The sequence below is a fragment of the Gavialis gangeticus genome, unplaced genomic scaffold, assembly GCF_001723915.1.
Source record: "Gavialis gangeticus isolate Ggan-Ray unplaced genomic scaffold, GavGan_comp1, whole genome shotgun sequence".
NCBI lineage: Eukaryota > Metazoa > Chordata > Crocodylia > Gavialidae > Gavialis > Gavialis gangeticus.
The window spans coordinates 55,977,944-56,001,178 of NW_017729029.1; the positions used below are offsets into that span (position 1 = coordinate 55,977,944).

Consider the following 23,235-nt stretch of genomic DNA (forward strand, 5'->3'; position numbering starts at 1 on the left):
ATTGTTAAAATGCTAAGACGTTAGTGTGCAAAATAAGGAAAAACTTCCTTGTGTAATAACTAAAAATGAGAGGTATTTTTAAAAGTTGTGTTTTATGTCTACAGAGTATCACAACAAATGCTTAAGCAGTTTCAATATTATTGTACTTCACACTTTTCATCTGAAGAGTTACATACTTTAGCCAGAGAACCAAGCATTATATATGGTGTGCAAAGAAAACAGACGCAGGTTAGTAAATAAACCCACAAGTTAACTGTCCCTGACACATGGCAATGGATCCAAGCCCTGCCCGGGAGCATCCTGTTCTAACCCACAAACAACATTTCCTCAAGAGGTATTATTTCTTTACTAAAGGACATGCTCTTAAAAAAAAAAAAAAAAAAAAAGTTTAAGAGTTAAGCATTAAGGGTTTTATTTTCTAAGCTAATATGTAATGAATAAGATAGCGAAGATTACTGCACACATCATGTGTTTAATATATACTTAAACACTTCTTTCTTTCCACCAAACCAATTCACATTTTTCCCCATTTCTCCCCTTGAGTTATCATCAACTATGTACAATAATCCTTTAATCCTCCTTCTATTTCATTTAGAAAGTAAATCCCTTACATCTGAAATGAAAGAAGCATTGTCACTGTTCACCATTACGTACTTTATTCATGGAGGTTTTAAAGTACCAGAGACAAAATATTGGTAAATTTGTAGAAAATGTGACATTTATAGAAGCGAAATCCAAGACATAGCTGCAATTTTAGGAGCTCTGAAAATTGAAAGAAGTGAAACTGCAAGTCCTGTTACCCATTCAAGTGAGGAAGGGTTCTCCATCAATAACCAAGTCATATTGTACTTGACTGTCTACCAATGCCACTTCCAGAAGGAAAAATAACTCTGCATCTAATTAGTATGGTGATAGACTCAAATACAAAGGCATTCTTTTACCAAAAATTGCAGTACTTCCATAATGAGAAGTTTTTGCAAAGGTCCTGTATAGCCTGGTAATGAAGAATTAATCTTCTGTAGGTAAATATGAATATTTGACATGGAGAAATCAATGTTTCATGTTCTTTGTCCTTTATGTGCCTGAGGACGACGTTTCACACTTCTGCTCAGAGTGCCTCAAGAGAGGGTTTAAATGAAACACTTAACTGTTGCTTAGAGGACTAACCCAGCAATCCTGCCTGGAGATGAACTAAGCAACCCAGAAAGTCTTTTTCAGTCTTATCTACAATTTATGAAGGGCAAATGTTACTTGTCTTGAAATTAAGGAGTTGGATGACATGGAATTTTTGTTTATAAAAAAAATAAAAGGGCTTTTTCTGTTTAAGAAATGGTCTTGTAAGCAATTCAATTTCAACCCTTTTCCCATGTATCCATGTTCACAATTCAAAAGCATGACAAAAAACCTGCATGTAGAAAAAATCCACTAGATCCTTGAGCTCCCTCAGTCTCCACCTTTGCACAGTAGCAGTCTGACACAGATCATCAAAACTGATGTGCAAAGGTTCAAAGTGCGATTTGGAAATTATTTGTAAGAGAGCCTCTCCTGAAAGGATTCCCTTTCATTTAATGTGCGCTCTTCTCATCTGGGTTTGACGCTGTGCCGGGCCACTGGAGCACATTCAAAATCCCGTACGCCAGCATGTCAAAGCCTTATCTTTAGATATAACAGTTATTTTTCTGGAAAAATGGTGCATCTAGACCAGTGGTTCTCAACCTTTTTGGACCTGAGGTATCCTTCACTGAGCTTAAGGCACCACTCTATAACTTTTGTGACCTGAGTGGCACCCAATTAAAAACATTAATTTAACTATTACAGTATTTCCCTTCCTACACAAGGGTGGGGGATCATAGGATCATAGACAATGAGGGTTGGGAGGGACCTCAGGAGGTCACATCTAGTCCAACCCCTTGCTCAAAGCAGGACCGTCCCCAACTAGATGATCCCTGCCAAGGCTTGGTCTCCCTGGGTCTTAAAACCTGGAGAGTCCTAAGCCTGGTTTATTCTCCTCACACCTCTCGGCAGCCTTCAAAGGATCTAGCAGCACCCCAGGGTACCCGAGCACCCTGGTTGAGAATCACTGATCTAGATTATAAGGATACTATTACTGGAGCTGAAAAAATAATCACTGACCTAAAATGTTTTTCCTCTCAGGTTCCAAGCATATTAGCATCTATTTGAGGATTTAGATGGAAAAAGCTCCCATAAGAAACTTTCATTTTCTCCCAATCCAATAATGAGTAAATATATATGCCATTAAAAGAGGGTGGGCAACTATTCTGGCTGGAGGAACGCTTCATAGGTTTTGGCGAGCTGCTGAGGGCTGCAAGGGTGGCCCCACGCCTTGACAAGCACCCCAACCCTTGGTCACCATCTTGGGACTGGAAGTCCCACCACCTAACCCCTGACCTTTGCCATTAGCAGTCCCTTCCCTTGCCCCTGGAAGTACTCCTTTTGGGAAGTGGGTTTTGCCATCTTGGAGCTGGAAAACCCCAAGTTATATTCTAAAAATCAAGCATCCACAATAATATATTTTATTTAAAAAATATATATATATTTTGTCCTGATTTGTGCGTGTTTGCATTGTATATACAGACAAGATTGCATGATAGCAGTGAGCACACAGCAGGGGTGAGGGACGATAGAATCATAGAAAACAGGCACAGAGCAGGGGTCTGTATGCATGGCCCCGACTCGGTGCACCCTGCACCTGCTCGGGACTCACCTGTCCAGGTTCAGCAGTAGCAGCCACGGTGGCACGAGACAGAAACTGTTGCTCGGTGCAGAGGAAAAGCAGCCCCTCCCTCATCACCGCCGCCAGGCAGTTTTCACTGCATCGCACTAGGTTGCCTGTGTCTCCATCACCACCGCCTCTGGGCTGCCCTGAAGGGCAGCAGTGATAGTGCAGAGCAGCCACAGGCAGCCCAAAGGTGGCAGTGACAGAGACACAAGGCAGCCTGGCGCAGCATAGGCTCCGGGTGCCTGCAGCAAGACCTTCCCAACAGTAGCGATGGGGAGAGGCCACTTTTCCCCCATGCTGAGCAACAGTTTCTGCCCAGTGTCACCACTGCTGCCAAGCCTGGACACACCCTGGTACTGCGGGGCTGGGGCCAGCGGTGGCAGCATCTGGAAGGAGCTACCCCAGCCCTGCTGCATGCCCAAGGGGTGGCAGGATGCACCAGGCTGAGCAGCACCTGGGCCAGGCAGTATCAAGGGACCTGCCACAGACTGGACAAAGCCCCTCCATGGGTCAGATCCAGCCTGCATATGGTTCTCACACTCATGGAAGTGGACTGAGTCAATGTGCATGAGCACTAGCACCCCAGGAGAGCACACAGTTTTAACATGTACATCTCTGCCTGGGGACAAGTCCTGGCTGTTACCAGACAGTGTGACATTAACTTCATGCCCAATTGAACGTATTTTGCTTATATCTAAGATGATGAATATTAGATGTGGCAAGATATTGCTTGAAGTGTAATAATTCCAAGAAGATTTAAGGGGTTTTTCATAACAGTGTTGATCTCCCTTGAACTATAACCAGCTGCACATAGGCTTTCCTGATTTTAAGTTAGTCAGTCGCTATTATCACAATTTATTAATAAAGAAACCACTTAAAGCATCTATTCTTTTCTAAGGCCCAGCATCACATCATTTCTCTCAAGTTTTCCCTTACTGTCCAGCTACCATCAAGGCTTGGAAAATTTGGAAAAATACAAAGTTGCTGAAGATTGAGGTTTATAATTTTGAAAATGTTCTCCAGGATTTTAAATCTTTATGGCCAACTGGAAGTTTTTTCATCTCACTGAACCTACGTTCTCAGAAAGTGAAACATTTTGACAAAAAGAAAATCTTTCCTACAGCCTTTATCACGTGATGTAGTTCTGGACTATTTCACATTTGTCTAATATGCATCTTACGTCAGCTCATTTTATAAGCTACTTACCTACATATAGCTAAAATAGGACCATAGTTTTCCCCAAATCCATAACATGGCTGCCCTGACTTAAACATGCAGAAGTGAGTTAAAACAAGGAAAAATAAGTGGATACGATCATCTTAAGACAACGCGTTCATTTCCTTCCCATTAGAGCCTTAAAGTTTCTCAATACCATTCCTATTTATGAATTTCAGAACACTATTTGGATCCAGATTTTGCACAGATGTGGCATCAGCAAAATGTTTCATCCTCCTTTTACTAGCAGGGAACTAAACAGTTTATAAGGCAAGAAGTAGGAGGAGGAAAGGGAGATCACAAAAACAGAAGGAAGCTGTTCTGAATTACATTGCTCTCTAATGGATTTTTGATCCTTCCAGATGTTTATAACTGTTTCTCTTCTGGGCAGCTAGTTACTATTCTCAGTAACAGAAACTTCTCTCAGAGACAGAGATTTTTTAAAATGTTTCTGGCTGTACTGAACAGCATGTCAACACTGAAATACACACGCCTACAAAGACTGGAAAAGTCTGCAGTGGACTTTATACCAGGCCCCGCAGAAGATTTTCATAACATTGAAAGCAGTTGGTTTAAATAAAAAGTTTTTGAAATTATGACGCCCACGAACGTATAAAGAAACCTTTTAAAAATGACCAGGACTGGAATATGTCCTATGTTCATGACTGGCACATCATGAAATTAAAAAAAAAAAAAAAGTGATATCTATGCATACTAAAATTGAATGCTTCCTTTGCTATACTTTGCCCAGTACACCAAGGTCACTTGAGTTCCTGTTGAAAAAAGAAGAAAAAAGCCCTGAAGAGCATAGGCTTAAAAGAGCAAAGAAATCAAATCACACTGATTTTAAATGTAAAAATGGTTTAAGATAATGTCATACTTCAACATGCAGAAATGCAAGTCAGTCTACGCCAAACAAGAGATGCCTACTTATGGGCTTCATGCTAGTACTTCATTTCTCATCATGCTGAGTAAAAGAGATGCAGTAATTATGCATTTAATAATGGTATTAAATTTATCAATCAAAATACATTATTACACTAATTTAAAGGAAATCTGACCTTCCACATGGATTACATTTCCAGTATAAAAGCTGAAGATATCAATACAAATACACTGCCAGGTTTTCTTACCTGCCTTGTCATTTGCCAAACACAATCAATGAACTGAAGGAAAATGGGAGATCTGTCAGCACCTGCATGATCATTATCTCCATGGCCTACTCGCTGAAAATCAGAATGAGCAACGTTTCATTTCAATTGCATCCATCCAAAGCAGCCCCCACATCATTAATACCAAAGAGACAACTGAGGCTGGCTCTCAGAAGAATGTGACAAATTCCATCTTTCTACTTCCCCCCAAATCCTGACTTGATTCACGTTTGTGATCCTACATCTAGGAGACAGGAATGCCGACCACATGAACAACATTTAAAACATTCACCTTACGAAAAAGATGAACATTGACTAAACCCCAAAATTCCCTTGTCAATTCAGAGTTTCCACATAAGGACTTCTGCCTTGCTTATATGAACAGAATAAATAGTTGGGAATCTATGTTCCCCACCTCACTTCCACAGAAGTACAGATTCAGTGAATCTGGCATTTTATCATACTGGATAAACTATCAGAAACAGTTACTAAGACTGTACTAAAACTGAGATTATTCTCCATACCCACATGTTATTGCACCTAAGCCCCCAGAGGTCATGTATGCTGCACAAAGTTTTATAATTTACCTCTTTGCTAGTTCAAATTAAACACACACGTGCACGTACACTATGCTTGCTGAGAGACAAAGGCTGCACCAATATATATATATTTTTTTACCTACATGATAGCCATATCTTTTCCCTAACATTTCCCCCTTTTATTATTTCTTCACAAAGTTCTTTCATCATGCTTCACAATCTTCTACTCTTCCAGAAATATCTAGACATTTGCCTTTTACTACTGACTTCAAATTTTTCCTTCTTGTAAATTATGCTGTGCACAAGTTAATATATTAACATTCCACATAAATACAGCTTTTTTTCTAATAGAAGTGAACTGGTCTGATTTCTCTGAGACCGCTCAGACTGCTGGCACATAGCAAGGCACAGGAAACATTAATCTAAATGCTGCAAAATATCAACAAGTCAAGTAGCAAAAAAATAAACACATCTGCAGGAGATTATTTTGTATTAATTCTTTTAACTTACCACGGCAAACCGATGTCCAAAACTTATCCACTCTTTTTCTATAAGAGTTTCAAATCCTTTGATAGTTCGATAATAGCTGTCCAACATAAGCATGGCTAATGAAGTCAGCTGGGCAGTTCGGTCCCAACCATCACCGCAGTGTACCACCACTGATGTTTTACCAGATTCAATTTTATCAGCAATTCTGACTGCTCCAGCAAGAAGCATCTTTTAAAAACAAAAAAACCCCAAAAAAGGAGCATGTTATACCCTTTAGCCCAAAGCCCTCTTCCACAGTCCCAGAATACCATATTGTAAACTAAGAACACAACACACATTTCTGTGCGACCAAAACAATGTTTTTGCTTAAAATTAGTCTAAATTCTGGACTATAATGAAAACATGAATAAGGCAGTGCAGACCATTCAGGAAACTACCAAATAGAGTTCAATCCTTTCAAGAAATTAGTTCTCTTGTGAACTATTACTCTTGCTCAGAATTTAGTTTTGAGCCAGAGCAGAAGGAGAATACTTCCAGCTAATCAAAGCCAAAACAGTAGCTCTGGGCAACCCAAACATACATGTGGGTTGAGCTGTCTGGCTTCTGAGTTGCCCGTCCTGACTTGCTGGTAGACCGAGCACGTTACGTTCATCTTGGGAACGCGTCTATATTTTTACTATTAAATGTCTGGGTTCAGAAGTCAGGGGGCAAAAAATGGTGGCCACTAATGTAATTCTTATTCCCATGAAATCTCACTGTTGATTTCAACAGTCTCATTCCCTTTGGAAGTTGTTTGGGCTGCTCTTTGCTTGTTTAAACTTCAGGTCATCTCTTCCCTACGCAGATGTCTCTCTGTAACGTGACTCCATGTGGCACTGAGCTATACGTGAGAGAAACAGCTGGAAGCAGGACCACTGACATCAGAATAAGGGATCTCATGAGGCATTTGGCATTTTTCCTTTCCAAGGCAAGCTAAAATATTTCTTGGAAACAGGAAAGCCTGTATCTGTTGCAGCAGCTGTGCTTTCACAAGCCCAGCCTTGAAAGCCATTCAGGCTTTAAAGACAAAGATTCATTGCATTTGCTCTTTTACAGTTAAACTGAAGCATGCCAGGAGAGAACTGTTACCAAGTAAGATTAGAGCTTCTATTAGGAAATTACAGGACCTGCCATTTGAACTGGTTAGCTGTAAAACTCACGTGCATAAGTCACAGACAATGTATACTGCACTGAAAACGTGTAAACATTGCAAACGACTCTTTGTTGGGTTTATGATAGCAACAGGAAAGCGATTCCTTTATAAGTAAAGCAGCATTCTCTATACTGTCCTAGAAAAAAAAAAAAATCACTAATAATGATACAGATGGCAACCTAGCACTAGTGTAAAAACTACAGGAGGCAAGAGTAGATGCATGCAGTGAACAGAAAATGGGAAAAAAAAAGACAGCTAACACATTAGTTCAGCAACTCAGTGGAAGGAGGTGAAACGTTTTGTTCGACTTCAGACAAACTTTTCATCTGTGAATATTTCTAAGAAACTAAAACAAATATTTTTATTTTATAGAATAACTTGTGTGTTAATAATCCTTCCAGCTAATTCTAAGTGTACCTAAGACTAGAGTTTCTAAACAACACTAGATGAAGTCACAGTTTGAGCTGTCAATACCAATCACCTGAAACTGTCAGAATCACCCCACAAGGTGTATCCAGACTTCACATGTCTCAGGCTACTCCAACCTTAACTATGAAACCAAGAGATTTCACAGTCCAAGCCTGACATAGTATCACAAAGAAGCCTCACTGAATTAAAAGCAGGAGTGCAATGCAAATACTAGGGCTATAAATGAATACCTTTTTTTTTAAATGGACAGTCATATTTAAGAACTGATAAACTTAGATGGAAAAAAGTTACTGGTTCTAAATATTTAAATCTGGTTTAAAATATTCCAGTTCTAACTGACAAAAAATTAAGCTCCCCCCAGATTAATAGATTTTTCAGATAAATCTAAGTATTTGCTCCCTCTGCTGGCTCTTCTGCAGCAATTAACAAGCAGCAGTACCAGAGCTAGGCCAAAATGGGTAATACAGGTAAACACATCAAAAATACTTTGTGTGAGTGACAGCTGAGCTGAAACTGCACAAAAATCAATTTCACTTTAAAATCTGTTTCTTCAGTATTTGACACCAAAGTGGGAGGAAACTTGTTAAAGCAAACTTTGCAGAGGTTGGCTAAAACAGACAGTCGAGTTTAACACGATATTCCGTTATTTTAATAGCATGCTAAATAATAAAGTAAAATCGCAGTCCAGTTGTTTTCCAATTGGAGTTTGGGCCATGGAAATAAATGAATGTCTAGAGTAAAAACACTGATGCTGCATTACTGGGGTAGAAGAATAAGGATGGCTGCAATAGTTCAAAATGACGTCTCTCTGGCAGATGACCAAGTAGAGTTTGAAATTCTCATGGCAGTTTTCCAAAAGAAAGGGATAACCCTGGTATCCCAGCTAAGGAGCAAAAATAAACACTGGCTAGCAACAACCTTGATCCTAACACTTCACTGAGATTTAACTCAGTATTTCCCAATGCCTACAAGACGAAATACATAACATGCAACATCTATCTGTACTCACAATAAAACTAAGCATTAATAAACTTTTTAGCCAATGATAAAAGACTCAATAATAAATTATATTTTTATTCTGTACTCAGAAATACAAATATGTTGTTTTAAAAAGCCAAGAACATATTGACATCACATCTCATGCGTCTTACCCTTATGTATTCCAACCAGTGTGTTGAATCTATATTGGACAACCACCGATCCTCATCAATAGTAGGATAAACTATTTCTTTCAGCTTACGCAGTGATTCTCTCATCACATTAATGTTATGAATTTCCAAAAAAACCAGTTCAACATTAGGATAGGAACTTTCTTTTTCATAGCTTCCACCTTTTGCCTGTCATTTAAAAATAGAAAAGTGCATGAGTCTAGTATAACGTTATCAACTTTTCCGTGTTTTAAGGTTTTCTTAGCACAAATGGGAACTAGTAAAAAAATAAAGTAAAACAACTTCTATGTTACACCTCCTAAAAACACACCTGTTTTCCCTTGTTAACAATTTGGTGTTCTTCCATTTGGCCTATTGCAACCAATTCCTTTCTGGCCTGCCTTAATCCCCTCTTGCATCCTTGCTATCTATCTAGTCTAAACCTGCGCAAAACACAAAACCTTTTTCCAAATATTTATCAAACAAATGAGAGCATGTTTCTGTTCTATTTCAGTGTGCTGGCACTACAGCAGGCCCAATAAATAAGAGACCCACTCCAGCATTTTCAGGTGTGATGGACTCCACTGAAATATTTCCCTGCTCTGCCTGCACAGCACAAATACTGGCCCATCTCTTCAACTCCCTGAGCTTTCTTTTACTGACACCACTGACTAAAATTTCTATTTTAGATGGCTTTGGATTCAACTGGTCCATGCCAAAAGGCATTCCAGTACTTCTGCAAGATGTAGTTATTTAGACAAGTGGATGGTCTTGCAGTACAAGTACAAGATGGGGAGCTGGAAAATTGATAAGTGCAAATCATGACTCGTATAACTACAAACAATTCACTCTTTCTGCCTCTGTGTTGAGGCATCTTTGATCAGGGGATAGAAATAGCTCTTAGGAGTATCGTAAGGATTAGTTATAATTGACCGAATGCTTTGATATTAAAGTGCTTCCCTAAGCATTGCTTTATTGCTAGAAATGATCATCCACTGAAAGTATAAATTATTTTTTAATATGGGAGCAATGTAATCTCTGTCAGGTAAAACAGAGTCCAGTCTAAGACCAGGGCTTCTACACACTAGGATGGGAATAGTACAATTTTAGTATTACATTACATCACCTACTTTGTTTGTATCAGCAACACCGTGGTGCCTGGCATCAAAGATGATAAGCTTGTGCGACTGGGCATTGGCATCCATTATGGTTTGTAAGTATTTTTCATCTTCTTTGCAATGTTTGTCATTTGGTCCTATCAGAGGCTGGCTGCAGCGTGTTATGGTTGCCTGGCTCTCGGGATGAATCCACGATAACACCTGGATTTAAAAGAGTTGGTATCAGGACACTGTACCACCTGAAAAACATGGGTTCTAAGAGCAGCTTTTCAGTCAGCCTAATCCCACGGTCCAACTCCCCAGTAAAATGATACATAAAAGCTTCGGTAACAATAATAATTCATACCATACACAGGGTCAAAAATATATAACATGCTACTGAAGTCATGACATAGCTGCTTCCAAAATTCAGTCAGCTCAAAATAAATTCTAAAGTTTAGAATCTAAACTATGATTTTATGCCTTGTACATTCAGTAACAGTTTTAATTTTTACCTTCTAACTAAAATAGTAAAGTGTTTTAAGTACAGTAATAAGGTTTTCTAAAGGTTGGAAAGGGAAACTACTTGAATGTGGAGATTTATGCACTCAAATACAGGTCTACCTTGTGACATCCTGCCCCCAGCTAAAGCTACTGCAACTCACTCCTTGCAGCACATCAAGTTAAATTTCCCAACCTTTCTCCCCGTCATGCGATTGCCATTTTCTCTGTAAATGTCTCCTTCCCATTTTAATACAGTCATCTGAAAGGGATAAAGTCTCCTCCATGAATAATAGCCTCTCAGATATCTACCACCCAACCTTAGGGAAATACAGAACACATTGCATCCTACCTCCAAATTTGTCCCTATTCTAGAAGAGGAGAGCATATTACTTCTGTTCCCTAAGGTATTACAGAGCAGTAGTACTCATTAACCACAAGGTGATTTAACTCACCCTGGAGAACCTCCCACACTAAAACAAAAAACAAAACAACCCCCCCAAACAAACAGAAAACCTTTTCCTTGCAGCACCAAAACTAGCACTTGTACTTTCACGCATCCCTTTATATTTTACATGACTTAAGAAAGAGCTGAATTATTGTTTTAGGAAAGAGCTGGATTACGGTCTTAAAAAGCCTTTAAAAAAAACGAACAACAAACCCTGAAGGTATCTCAGCTCACTTCTATAAGCCAGGTAACAAACGCAGGGTGAATGCATGTCTAACTGTAGAAGTTTTACTCACTGGAACTCTTCCTTTTGTTCTAAACACTGCCACTTTTGAGAGGTCGTCATCCTTCACACTGGTTGGCACAACAAGGATGGCAGGATAAGTATCACAGAGTTCAAAAGTGCTGTTAATTCTGGATATTTTCCAACTCTCGTTTGGCAACCCCTGCGCAGAAGCAAGATATGTTCAGGTTTGTTTTTTTTAAATGCTAGATCTTTGCATGTCTCTATTTGGCGACAAAAAAAGAATGCATCATTACATGCTTTAAAAGAAACGCTATGTGCACTGTTCTATATAGTTTAGTGCTTCAAAAGCACCAAGGTATTTCCTAATATATTATTTTTTTAAGAATGTGGGACAGTATGGCGAAATAAGGCCCACAGTTCATTTAAAAAGCAGTCATCATTAGATGGGTCATTACTAAAGTACATATTAGACTAGTGTGAAATAGAAAAAGTGATTTTCTTCCAAAAAGTTCAGAGATTGATATCAGACCCTCTTATACTTCTCTCATACGCATCTGTATAACTACTGCTTATTTAATAGTAAATGTGTGTACTAGTATTAGTTTTCTGAAACAGATATGAAGAGTTAAGTCTCCATGTACGTATTTAGATACGTAAATAAAAATAATTCAAGTAATTAACACTGCTAACACTACCTATTTCAATGTTTATGGGTGTTTGCCACTCCAACAAAATCAGCTTTTGCATGGTTAAACAGGAATTCAGAAGACTAAGTTTAAGTACCCAGGTGCCCATATGTCCACAAAATTTTCTAAGAAAAATTTTAAAATTAGGCTTAAAAGATTATAATAAAAATAAAGAGGTTAATATCGGGATAACTTACCTGCCTCTTATATTCTGCCATTGGATCATAAACTTTCCAGCCATTGACAGGAAATTTTTCTTTATAGCTGAATGCAAAAAATGGCTAGAAACAACAGCAACAAAAACAAAAATTACACTCTGTTTTAATAGGCTAAAGCATAACTGGCTTGGAAGATAGAAGCCAGAAGTCCAGATCTGGGTCATTTCCAACAAAGAATCTTGTACTATTTTCACAGCAGGCCCAGGGGTCCCAATCAGGATTAAATAATATCTAGTACTGTGGGAGGAGAATATCTAACAAAATAAAAGGCAGTCCCTCCCCAGAGAGGTGAAGTGACTTGCCCAAAGTCTAACAACTAGCCACTGACAAGGTCAGGAATCGAAACCAGGTCTCCCAATTCCCAGTCCAGATCTGTATGCACAAGACCAGACTGATATGGTACACCATATCAAACTGTAAAGCCACCTGTGCTCAAGAGTTGTTTGCTGGGCAGTGGATTCAGGAAGGCACCTGATCTTAATTTTGATATTCTGACATTCTGTGTGTTAGAGAAAAATGCTTACGATATTAGTCAACAAAGCTGCTCCTTCATCAGCCCTAGTAGGCAAATCTTAACACCCAGCTTAAACAAACCAGTCTGAACATTTTTTTTAATTAATTATACAAGATGTGGGAGCATCACCTCCCAGCCATTAGTGCCACAGATTGCCCAGGGAGCAGGAGCCAGCTCGCAGTTTTTTAAATGACTGCAGTAAGGAAATCAAGCCAAGGTAATCTGTCTGCTTCGTGATATATCAGATCAAGAGCTTCATAAATTTGTTCTGAAGTATTTGCTTTCCTTCCACCTACGCTTCCTAAGCCAACACTGACAGGCAGACATGGGCCTCCTCTACTTGTTTTAGTACTTACCAGCCCATTAGAGACAGGAAATGCACGCGTTACAAGGTTCTCAAAAATCTCCAGTCTGCTTTGTTCTTCCTGTTTGTAGGCAAGCCTCAAGTTTCTCATATCCTGTCAGAAAACACATCTTACTTTCTACACAGTTTGATGCATTAAAAATAGTAGATGTCATAAACGTGACTGAAACCAAGCACACTGGCTACTAGCATCAAGACAAGTCAGCTTCCAACCTAGATGCACACATTAACAAGGTTCTGTCCTAAAATGAAAATACTGGAAACCTCAGGAAGGTCCCACTATGCTGTACAAATAAGCACTGTTCCCATGAATTCAGCACTGTGGTGAAATGCAGAAGTGTTTAACAGTGCACAGCAGGAAGGGAAATACATCGTTCACTGAAACTGAAGGAGGAATTTAGGTATGAACAGTAGAATTAATCAAATAGAAATCTGGCAGGGTTTACATTAGTGGCCATTTAGCTCAGTTGACTGGAGCATGGTGCTAATAACACCAAGGTCACGGATTCAATCCCTGGTTGGACTAGATAATCGCTTGAGGTCCCTTCGTACTAATCTATGAATTCCTAATTTAATGAAGAGTGCCATGAAGCTGTTTGAAAACCTTGGCATTTAATTCTGTTAAGCCTCATTCAAAACTGGTACCTCAAGCAGACTACTGTTATGCTGTGGCACTAGCTCAGTGCTGAGAACAGGTTCTACTACTTCCTACAGCACCTAAATATTTCATGGTGGTTTGTGTTTTCTTCCACATGCAATGGAAGTTATAATGCAGGTGCCTGTCAAAAAAAATAAAAATAAAATAACCCTTAAGCAATAAAATGTATTTCCTAGGAACTAAGTCTCTATGTACCTTGCACACAATTTCTATCCCAAAGGAGTTGTCTCCATGGCTCTGTGCCCCAATCTTTTCAACTCTACTTATTACTCCAAGGGGAACATCAAGAACAAAAGGTGGATCCTGGAATTTGGATAAAAAAAATAAATATCAATTTCAAATAATAATAAATTAATTACAAAATCCAGTACATTGCACATCAAAATGTGTATTCTGCCACAGTAATTTATACTGCCATTTGGATTGACGGCTGTGGAACTTTACATTTAAAATTTAAACCAAGTCTGTCGCTGCTTGTCAGCATAGAACAGATTCTAGCTAGAAGAAATATGTATATAGATCTTAAAGTCTCACCTTCTCAATGCTTTTGATATACAGCCTGTAGTCCGTTACTGTCAGCGTACCACTGACTGCTCCCATAAATGGACAGATATACACGACATCTTTAGCTAGAAAAAAATGCACAAATCAAAAATATTTTGTTACGGTAGATATTTGTGCTATAATCATCTGTTTTATATAATAGCTTCCTGCAGCTTTAACTTGGCTAAAAGACTGATATAACACCTTACAAATGAAGTCATTTCAAAGTACAACTGACCTGCTACCCCTACAGCTTTGATTTAATACAAAAAGTCCTCTGCATTCCTACCCAAAAAGATGATAATCAAATGCCCAAGTCCTGCACAATACGTGCAGAATAAGCCTACTGAAGAGAATGAGGATATGGCCTCATGCATTGTTCCCAGATCATACAAAGCATTTTTGCTGTATGTTAATGAAATGACAGGCACATTTTCTAAAATGTCAGCATTTCTAAAGGGCCAAACTTAGTTTGTGGGGTCTTGCATATAAGAAAATCTAAGTGGCACAGAACACAGGTCATTTGACGAAATCTCCTATAATCTGCTATCAGTTCGGTCCATATCTCATCCACTTCTAATCAGAATTGAGGGTTTCTCAATTGTCAAAGATTCTTCCTTTCACAAAAAAAAACAAACAAAAAAACCCCACAGTCCCATTTATACCCTTTTCAGACTTTCACAGCTGTGAGCAGTATTCTCTGAGCCAACACACAATCCTTTGTAGCACCATACCTCAGTCATATGGAAAGGCTCATAAGCATCAGTTGACCTATCGCCGAATCTTGGGCAAGTTGCTTAAGTAAAATTTCACAACAGGATCACTTAAATGTGAACTGTATACATTACAGCACAAACTAATTTTAAAAAAAATCTCCATTCACTGAAGTACGCTGACCACTACATAATCTTGTTTCACATAACTATATGATGCCAGTAAAAAACAAACATCTAAACTTCAAACTACCTTATATACAAATTGACACTAATAGCACCACTCTGGGGCTGCTTAAATGGAATAGGTAGGTATACAGCTATTGTACGTGCGAAAAAGGGGAAGAGTTTTAAAAATTTGGCCTTGAATACAGTGAGCTACTGTGCCATCTTTTACGTCTAGAGATGGAATTTAAATCTCAGCTGAATTAGTGGCTTGTTTTGTGGTCGCTACAAAAATATTTACCTGTATAGTAACTCCACTACAATTTGCCACTACAGATCATTAGACAGAAAAAAACTTTGTACTGAAGTTCGGCAGGATTCATTGCATTTTCATTTCTTTACTGGCATAATTCTGAGTTGTTGAAACTAAGGAAAAACTAGATTTTGAGCACAAATGCTCTCCCCTAACTTATCTATGGGAATCAGCTGCTTATAAAAAGCAGCTCACACAACAACTTCCCCTTTAACTAATTTATTCCCAGACCAGCATTTAGCATCAAATAACTAAGAAAAATCAACAACTAATTTGATAATTCAGTCTAGAATTATAGAATAAAAAAGACAGTGCGCCAGGAAATAACTTCACTTTACATTTACGCATAAATAATGATTTAATGCTACTCAGTGCAGTGCTCAATGCTACACTTACCAATAACTTTGATTGATTCTCCAGGATAAAGTGGTGCCTCTTCCATCTGTGCCAGCTTGTTCCCATCTCTCAGTGCCTGGCAGAAATCCAAAGCCACAAGTAAATCTCACTTCCCATCTGCATAGCAGTGATACATTTTGATACAAAATGCCTCTGCTATGAAGTTACAGGACACTTATCTTTTTTTCCAGAACACAATCACATTAAACAGTAAACTATTAAAAAAACCCATACAGCTTGGGTAGCTATTTATTATGCAAGCATTTAACTATTAGTAACAAAGCATTAAAACAACTATTAGCTTTAACACAGCTAGCTACATATATAACATACCAAAATGCAAGCAGTAACACCAGCCCAAAATAAGAAAAAAATGGTTAGCCATTTATAGAAGAAAACTTGCATTTGTGGCATTTTTATCTATTACGGAATATGTTAAAATTGTTGTTTTTTTATACAAAAGAGTTTCTATTCTTAACAGCTTAATTACAACTGTGAATACTTTAATTTCAAAGAACTGTATATCAAAAATTTACTGTATTTATTTATCTATTTAACATAAAACATTTAAAGGCTATCATTCTATCAAAAAAATACAAAAAACAAACCAGAAGCAGTCAGAAACTACCATACCCTACTTGACAAGATATTATGGCACGTACACCAAAGTCAGAGGCACTTTATAGAGATTTTAGACCTGGAAGTTCAGATTGAGAACAGTGACACACTGAAAAACAGAAGACACTGAAAGACTGGTCATTTTAAATCAAGGGCTTCATCGTAAAGCTTTTACTTAAGTGAGTGGTTTCATTCCCCTCACTGATTCGACATTAAGCCCAACTTGGCCCTTATTTAGAGCTGAGGTCTGTCATCTACGGAAGATTTTAGTGCGGGGCTTGCAGGATTTTAACGATCATACAAGAAGCTGATATTACTCAGGATGCTTGCTGAGAATTTAAGATTTCCATTTTAAATGTTTTGAACCAATCTCATGTGCAAGTTAGAACATTTTAAATTAGAAAGCTACAAAGAAAGGGAATACAGACAGATTTAGGCACAGATAATCTCCCTTGTATTTCTGATTTACACAGTATGGAACAGGATTCAGGGTATCTTCTCTTTTTAAAAAAGAAAGATTTATCATTAAATATTTCTCTTAGTATAAGGTAATAGCTTTTTTTGTTTGATGATCTTCTTCAGTAACATAATTTTACACTTCCAGTTCTACCATAGATGAAGGTGAAGTGTAGATTAGCAGTCACTGAGATTATAGATGTGTCTGAAACATGCGCCCTTATTGGTCAGGGCTTAAGTGCAATGCTATAACTTCTATTCCATGACATCGTATGCAAGTGGCAAGAAGTACTGAGTAGGGCTTCCTTCCTGAAGCAGATACACCATGACTCCTCCTTTGCTGTAAAAAGTGGTAATTTTAAAAAGTTACATCAATATATTTTTTGCAAATTAATATTGTTCATTTGATGTAAACGGGCAATAATTCCATCAGGACATGCCAATCCTTTGTTGGATGTGCTGTTGTCATATTTTAAAAATTCCAGACATGCTGGTCTCTGTCTGAGTTGTAAGGGCTCCATCTCTAACTTAATGTGATGGTTGATAAGCTCAACATGAAGAAAACATTCAAGTTTTGTACATTTGAAGAATACGGAGTTTACTTTTGCCTCAGATGAATAATAATTGATGTAGTCTTCAAAACAAAATTGATATACAAGATATGTACCCAGTAGTGAACTAAAGGGAGGAACCAGCATGCATTTGGGAATAGTTACACATTTGTAGACACATCAGTACACAATGTGTTCTGTATAACACAGAGTCCCATACATGTATTTGGAAAGAAAAAGAAAGTTTTAATATACCGTGAAAACAATTCCTCCCTCCTACACATGGCCACTTTTTACTAAAAGTGCAGAAAGTCTGCAAAAAATCCCTTAATGAATCAGGGAGGAATTATGCACCAGAAATGGTCTGCATATGCAGTTAGGAATTTTTCGTCAAATGTTTACAAGAAATTCAACGTATCATTTCATACACAATCTGGTAGTGTTTTAGCAGCAATGCATTATATTTTGCTTTTAATTTATCTGAAGTTCTACATTTTAAAATGGGGCTTTTCCTCTGAATTTTACCATTTTTTTTGGTGCGTAAGATGCATTCTATATACATCAAAAAGGACAGAAGTTGAGAGAAAAAAGTTTTAATTAAAATTACATTTGATTGAATTTTAGTCAACTTTTATCATAATGATTTCAATTAAATTTTCATTATGTAGTTCTGGTGTATAAGATGCCCTTAATTTTACACCACCTTTTCCAGGAAAAATGCATCTTACACCATGGAAAATGAAATTTCCTAGGGTATGCAAGAGGGTGTTTAATTTAGAGGTGCACCAATATATTGGTTACACATCAGACTGGCATTGATAAAAAGGAAAATTAACATCATCATCCTTTTTTGGCAGGTGTAGCTGATGTCACCAATAAATACTGTGTGCACGCCTGCAGCCAGGCAAGCAGCATCCTGCTGGTAAGTCTGTTGGCGGGGGAAGGGACAGATCGAGTCTCCCACAGTGAGAGAAAGAGTGGGGAAGGTGCAGAGGCAGGCACTGCCCAGCCACGGGAGTAAATGGGACCCCAGGGTCAAGAGTGGGCAGAATCATGGGCAGGCGATGCAGGGGAGGGGAAGAAAGGGTGGCTCCCCGCTGCTGCATGCAACCCTGGGGGAGGCATGGGGGGCATGTGCCCCCTGGATTTGTGCACGGGGCGAGGGCAGGCTACCTGCTGCAGGCTTAAGGCCAGGGGCTGGGCTCAGAGAGAGCTCATCTGCGCAGGGCAGGAGACAGCAATGGGAGTGGTGGTTATGGGGGGGCTATGGGGAATTTTAGGGTGACTACAGCTCCCCCAAGATCCCCCTAGTGCTTCCCCTGCTCGGGGTACTCTGCTCTGCTGCCTTTCCCTCAGGAGCCCTGCACAGGCTGCGCATTCACTGCCCACCCCACAGCATAGCGCTCCCGAGGGAAAGGCAACAGAGCTGAGTGCCCTAAGCAGGGGCACCGCTAGGGAGTTTTGGGGGACTGTAGCCACCCTAAAATTCACCATAGCCCCTCCCAGTGCCGCCACTGCTCACCCCACACAACTGAGCCTGCCCTGAGTCCAGCCCCCCTACCGGGAAGTGGCTGACACACCTCTGGCCCCAACCCTGCCCTCGCCCTGCGCACAAATCTGGCAGGGAGCGGGGGGAATGGAGGGGCACATACTCCCCTTCCTCCCCCAGGGTTACATACAGTGGCTGAAAGTTGCGCCCCCTGAATGAGCCGCCCACAGCTCCATCCCACTCCCCGGGTCCCACTCACCGTCCTGGCTGGGCAGCACCTGCCTCAGCCCCAATCCCTTGCCCACTTCTTCCCTCACCGTGGAGGCCTGTACCTGCACCCTCACACTCCTTCCCCTCCACAGACTTATCGGCCAAATGCTGCTCTCCAAGCTGCCGAGTTGCATTCCTGTAAATTGGTTATCAGGTCAGTATTGGCCGATATGGCTGGTTAATAATGAGCTATTGGTATCGGCCAAGAAAATCTTTATCAGTGCACCTCTACTTTAATTTTTTAGAAACACTTAGAATCAGGAATTATTTTCAGCAGTAGATCTTTTCTTAACAACATATATAAAAGTATATAAACCACTCATCTAGCCTTTTTGTGCAATGCTGTCATTGCTTTAAATTAATCTTCTATCTATATGCCTTCTTAAAAAATATTCTATTACAGAGGTCAGCAGTGTTTTTGGGCAGTGCGCCAAAAGCACCCACAACCTTGGCTTGTAAGAAGTTGGCATGCCAGAGGCAGATAGCAGGGGGGCTGTGAGGGGCACAATCCTTGTTGTAGCAACCCCGGCCCCTTCCCTACCATCTGCCCCGAAGCGTGTGCACCAAGCAAAATCCTTTGCTTGCCACACTCTGGCACCCGTGCTGGGGGTTGCCTACCCCTGTTCTATTAGAAAACTCTTCTTTAAAACGTTATCCATTAATCTTGTTAAAGTGCCAGCAAAATTTAATTAACATGAAGTTCTATTCTTTCACGCATCAGTGCAAACACTGATATTTATCTATTTTGATGTTTTGAAAATACCAGCTATCCCTATAAATATTGAGGTGCCTGAACATCTGAGCCTCCATAGAGACCCTGTTTTCATCTCCTTTTTTGGGATAAAAAGGAGATGAAGGAGATGATAATATCTCCTCTTGGGTTACAAATTTTGGTTTTGTTTGTTTTACTAATAGGGGCTAAGATTAAAGGGGAGATAGTCTTAACAGACAATGACCACTCTGAAATTCTTCTACAGTTTCCTGACAAAGGAAGATTCTATACACTGTTCACATATGATTAAGCAGCAACTTCTACACAGGTAATGAACAAAAGAGGAGTAAGACTTGCCACCTGATCAGCTTCTGCTTCAGAATGATAGCCATTGTGTCCATCCTGAATCTCCTGCATTGCATGAGCCAGCAGCAGAGCAAGAAAGGTAATAGGAAAAAAACATGCAGACAACAGGTGAAAGGACAGAATCATATTTTTTTAAAGAGACAGTAGATACTTTAACTTCAACCTTTCTTTTCAATACTTTCTACTCTGCACGAGCTACTTCACCCACAAAACATTCAAGATTATTAGGCCCAGCAACTTAAGCCATTTGGTAACATACAAAGTGGAATACTCATCCACATTTTCATAAAATACTTAATGCAGGCACCCAAGAACACAAAGTATGTACTGTCTTTTAAAAACAAGCAATTTGACAGCAAGATAATGAAGAATATGCCCAATAATAGAAGAAACTGAGTAGAGCTTGATATGGTAGCAGTAAGGGAAAATTCACGCAGTCTTTTCAGGACAAATTATATTTTCAACATCCATTAGAAGCGTTCAGATAATTTAAAGAATTGCTGTACTGTACAGACCATATTGTAAGTATTTTATAGTTTGATACAATTTTCCTAGGTACTCCAATGTTGCTGTCAAAACGATCTATTAGAAAATGTATCTAAATTACTCTTAATAGCATAATATTCAAATGGTTCACATCTCTGTTCATTCCCATTTTAGTATTTTAAATCGGGAAACTCTTACTACATAAATTAAATCCTTTTAATAATTATAAGTCCTCTCTGCATTCTAGGTAGGAACAGAAAAAAACAGCAACAAAAGTTATTGGCTACATCCAGCCAGGTGTTCTTCACTTTTCTTCCAATGCTAACTGGAGTGAAATTACCATCTTCTTTCAGAGATGATTTATTTTTCCAGAACAGCACCAATTCAGGAACACAAAAATTTCTCATTTAACAGCCAGTACTCCTTGTAGAATCTAATGCTAAAACTGAGTTTTCGCATTGTTTCTATGAAACTCTAAAACAAAAAAAAACTAGAGGAATGGCTTACATATTTAGAGAATTTAGGTGCATGTGAAATCTACTGAACCTAAAACCTTGCACATGATGAAGGGCTCCCAACAGGTAGATCTTAGGGGAAAATATGGCAATTATTTACATTTAGGTCACAGAAACTGAGTGAAGACTACTTCTAGAAGTAAAGTCCAAAAAGGTAGATGCTAAAACCTCATGAAAAAAAAAAAAACAGGAAGAAGGGCAGCAGAATTCTAAGCCAGGAATTAAAGGAAGTAAATAGAGGCACTGCAGACCACTCATGGACTAGAAGCCTTTGCAAATAAAACTGACCACGGAAAAATGGATTTTACTATCGTAACCCATTCCAACTACTTCAAGGATTGAAAAATACTGACCTTTGTACACTACAGCTGTTATACACATCCAAGTGGGTTTTGGACATGGAAGCAACTGATTAGTATCTTACTATGCTATAAAGCTTAAATTATCCCCTATTATAAGCTAAAAGCCTTGTCTGAATGAACCTGTTAGGAATATTTTGAGAGCAATGTCATTCTATTAGCCATATCTTTTCTCACTCTATTAGCATTCCAAAGCACGAGGGAAGAGAAAACCAGGCACACACTTTTGTTATCCTTAAAGAACACTGGATAAAACCCAGCCTCCAAAATCATCAAAAAGATGCAGGTCATTGCATTAGTGTCTAACTTCAATCCCAACTTTCACTTCTGCTCTAGGGCTGAAGCAATTACGGTAAAACATGTACAAACGCAAGCATGAATTGAAATCTTATTTAAATAGGACAGACAAAGACTTACTGCTTTTTCATAAGCTAACACTGAAATTCTTTAGCATAGATAACACATTAAAGCTGCTAATACAGTACTCTGTAGTCCACAGCATGTAAGCATCAGTTGTGAGCATCCATTTTGTCAAAATTAACGTAATAAAACTGAAGTTAGTACCGCACATTGGTAACATAACTTAAATATACTGCCCTCTCACACATTGGCTTTTATGGCTCATGAAAACACTGTAATGTATATAAAGCATTTCTATGGCAAACAAGCTGTTGCACTGCATAGCAAAATGGTCCAACTTATCCATAAAAAAACATTAATGAAGAAAAGAAGAACACTTGACACACTGAGCTCTCAACATAGCACAGAAGACACAGACAGGAGGCCATTTGCTGGTAGTCAAAGGTATTCTTACCCGTAGATCAGGCCTCCTGTGTACCTGTTAGTTAAAATACAGAATGTTACTAACAAAATCCAGGCTTTTTATTTTACGGTCTGAATGGGAGTCAAGCTCTTTTGAGAATCAGGTTCTGGGCAGCCTTTTATTCAATGACAACATGCTACACTGAAAAATGGAACAGGTTAGCAATCTTTCTGGACAGCATATAGTAAGCCTACAATAACAGATATGAAACCTAATGGACCTGTAGCTTTGAGTCAAATGTCTGAATGTGGGTACATCTAACCTTTCTGCCAACTTGCATTCAAAGTTTTCCAGCCACTACTATCACCAGCACTTTCCACCCAAACACCCCCTTATCCAAAGAGGCCCTGAGGGGTTTATCCAGTCAAGGGGGATGTATGCAAGTTACCATGAACTCAGAGTTTTGGAACAACTCTAACTCTATGCAAGGCAAATAACTGCAAAGCTAGGAAGGAAAGCTTGTTCTTCACCCTCCAAACTTGACCTTTCCCTTTGCAGCAAAATGTGCTCCTTCACGACCTTTACATTTTTGCAGCATTCTGGTGCATCAGGGAGGCCTCTGGGATCCTCAGAGTTTTTAACTACCTACATATACATTCAGGGACACAGTGAATGGCACAAGTTAACGGCAGTAAAACTACTACTATGAACTGCAGAAACTGACAGAAAACCCAGCTGTGGGCCAAAAAATAAGAAATTTTTAAAAACCCTTCAAATGTTATCTACACTTTTCAGCCTGACCCATTCAGGAGTAGGTCGAGACCATCTTTTCTAACTGAACTTTATGAATCGCTCAAGGATAGTGTTTTCAGCAGTACAGACTG

At 39.1% G+C, this 23,235-nt stretch overlaps 1 protein-coding gene and 1 long non-coding RNA gene across 5 annotated transcripts in view; one reads left to right on the forward strand and one right to left on the reverse strand.

Annotated features, from left to right (window-relative positions):
• MTMR1 (myotubularin related protein 1) overlaps positions 1-23,235 on the reverse strand; it is a 54,047-nt gene that overhangs the window by 25,493 nt on the left and 5,319 nt on the right. The window contains exons 3-14 of one of the 4 annotated variants that reach the window (XM_019521639.1): positions 22,403-22,426; positions 20,223-20,273; positions 15,767-15,842; positions 14,171-14,265; positions 13,832-13,939; positions 12,971-13,072; positions 12,080-12,163; positions 11,246-11,395; positions 10,034-10,222; positions 8,907-9,092; positions 6,156-6,362; positions 5,089-5,181 (exon numbers count right to left, since the gene is read on the reverse strand). In XM_019521639.1, the coding sequence (XP_019377184.1) occupies positions 5,089-5,181; positions 6,156-6,362; positions 8,907-9,092; positions 10,034-10,222; positions 11,246-11,395; positions 12,080-12,163; positions 12,971-13,072; positions 13,832-13,939; positions 14,171-14,265; positions 15,767-15,812 (1,260 nt within the window). In that variant the 5' untranslated portion in view covers positions 15,813-15,842; positions 20,223-20,273; positions 22,403-22,426. The remainder of the gene's footprint in view (positions 1-5,088; positions 5,182-6,155; positions 6,363-8,906; positions 9,093-10,033; positions 10,223-11,245; positions 11,396-12,079; positions 12,164-12,970; positions 13,073-13,831; positions 13,940-14,170; positions 14,266-15,766; positions 15,843-20,222; positions 20,274-22,402; positions 22,427-23,235) is intronic. The other 3 variants (XM_019521640.1, XM_019521641.1, XM_019521642.1) reach the window with 3 other exon arrangements.
• LOC109300809 lies at positions 13-23,235 on the forward strand. Its single transcript, XR_002098337.1, has 3 exons — positions 13-987; positions 10,675-10,682; positions 23,224-23,235. It is a non-coding gene; the product is annotated as an uncharacterized LOC109300809 (long non-coding RNA).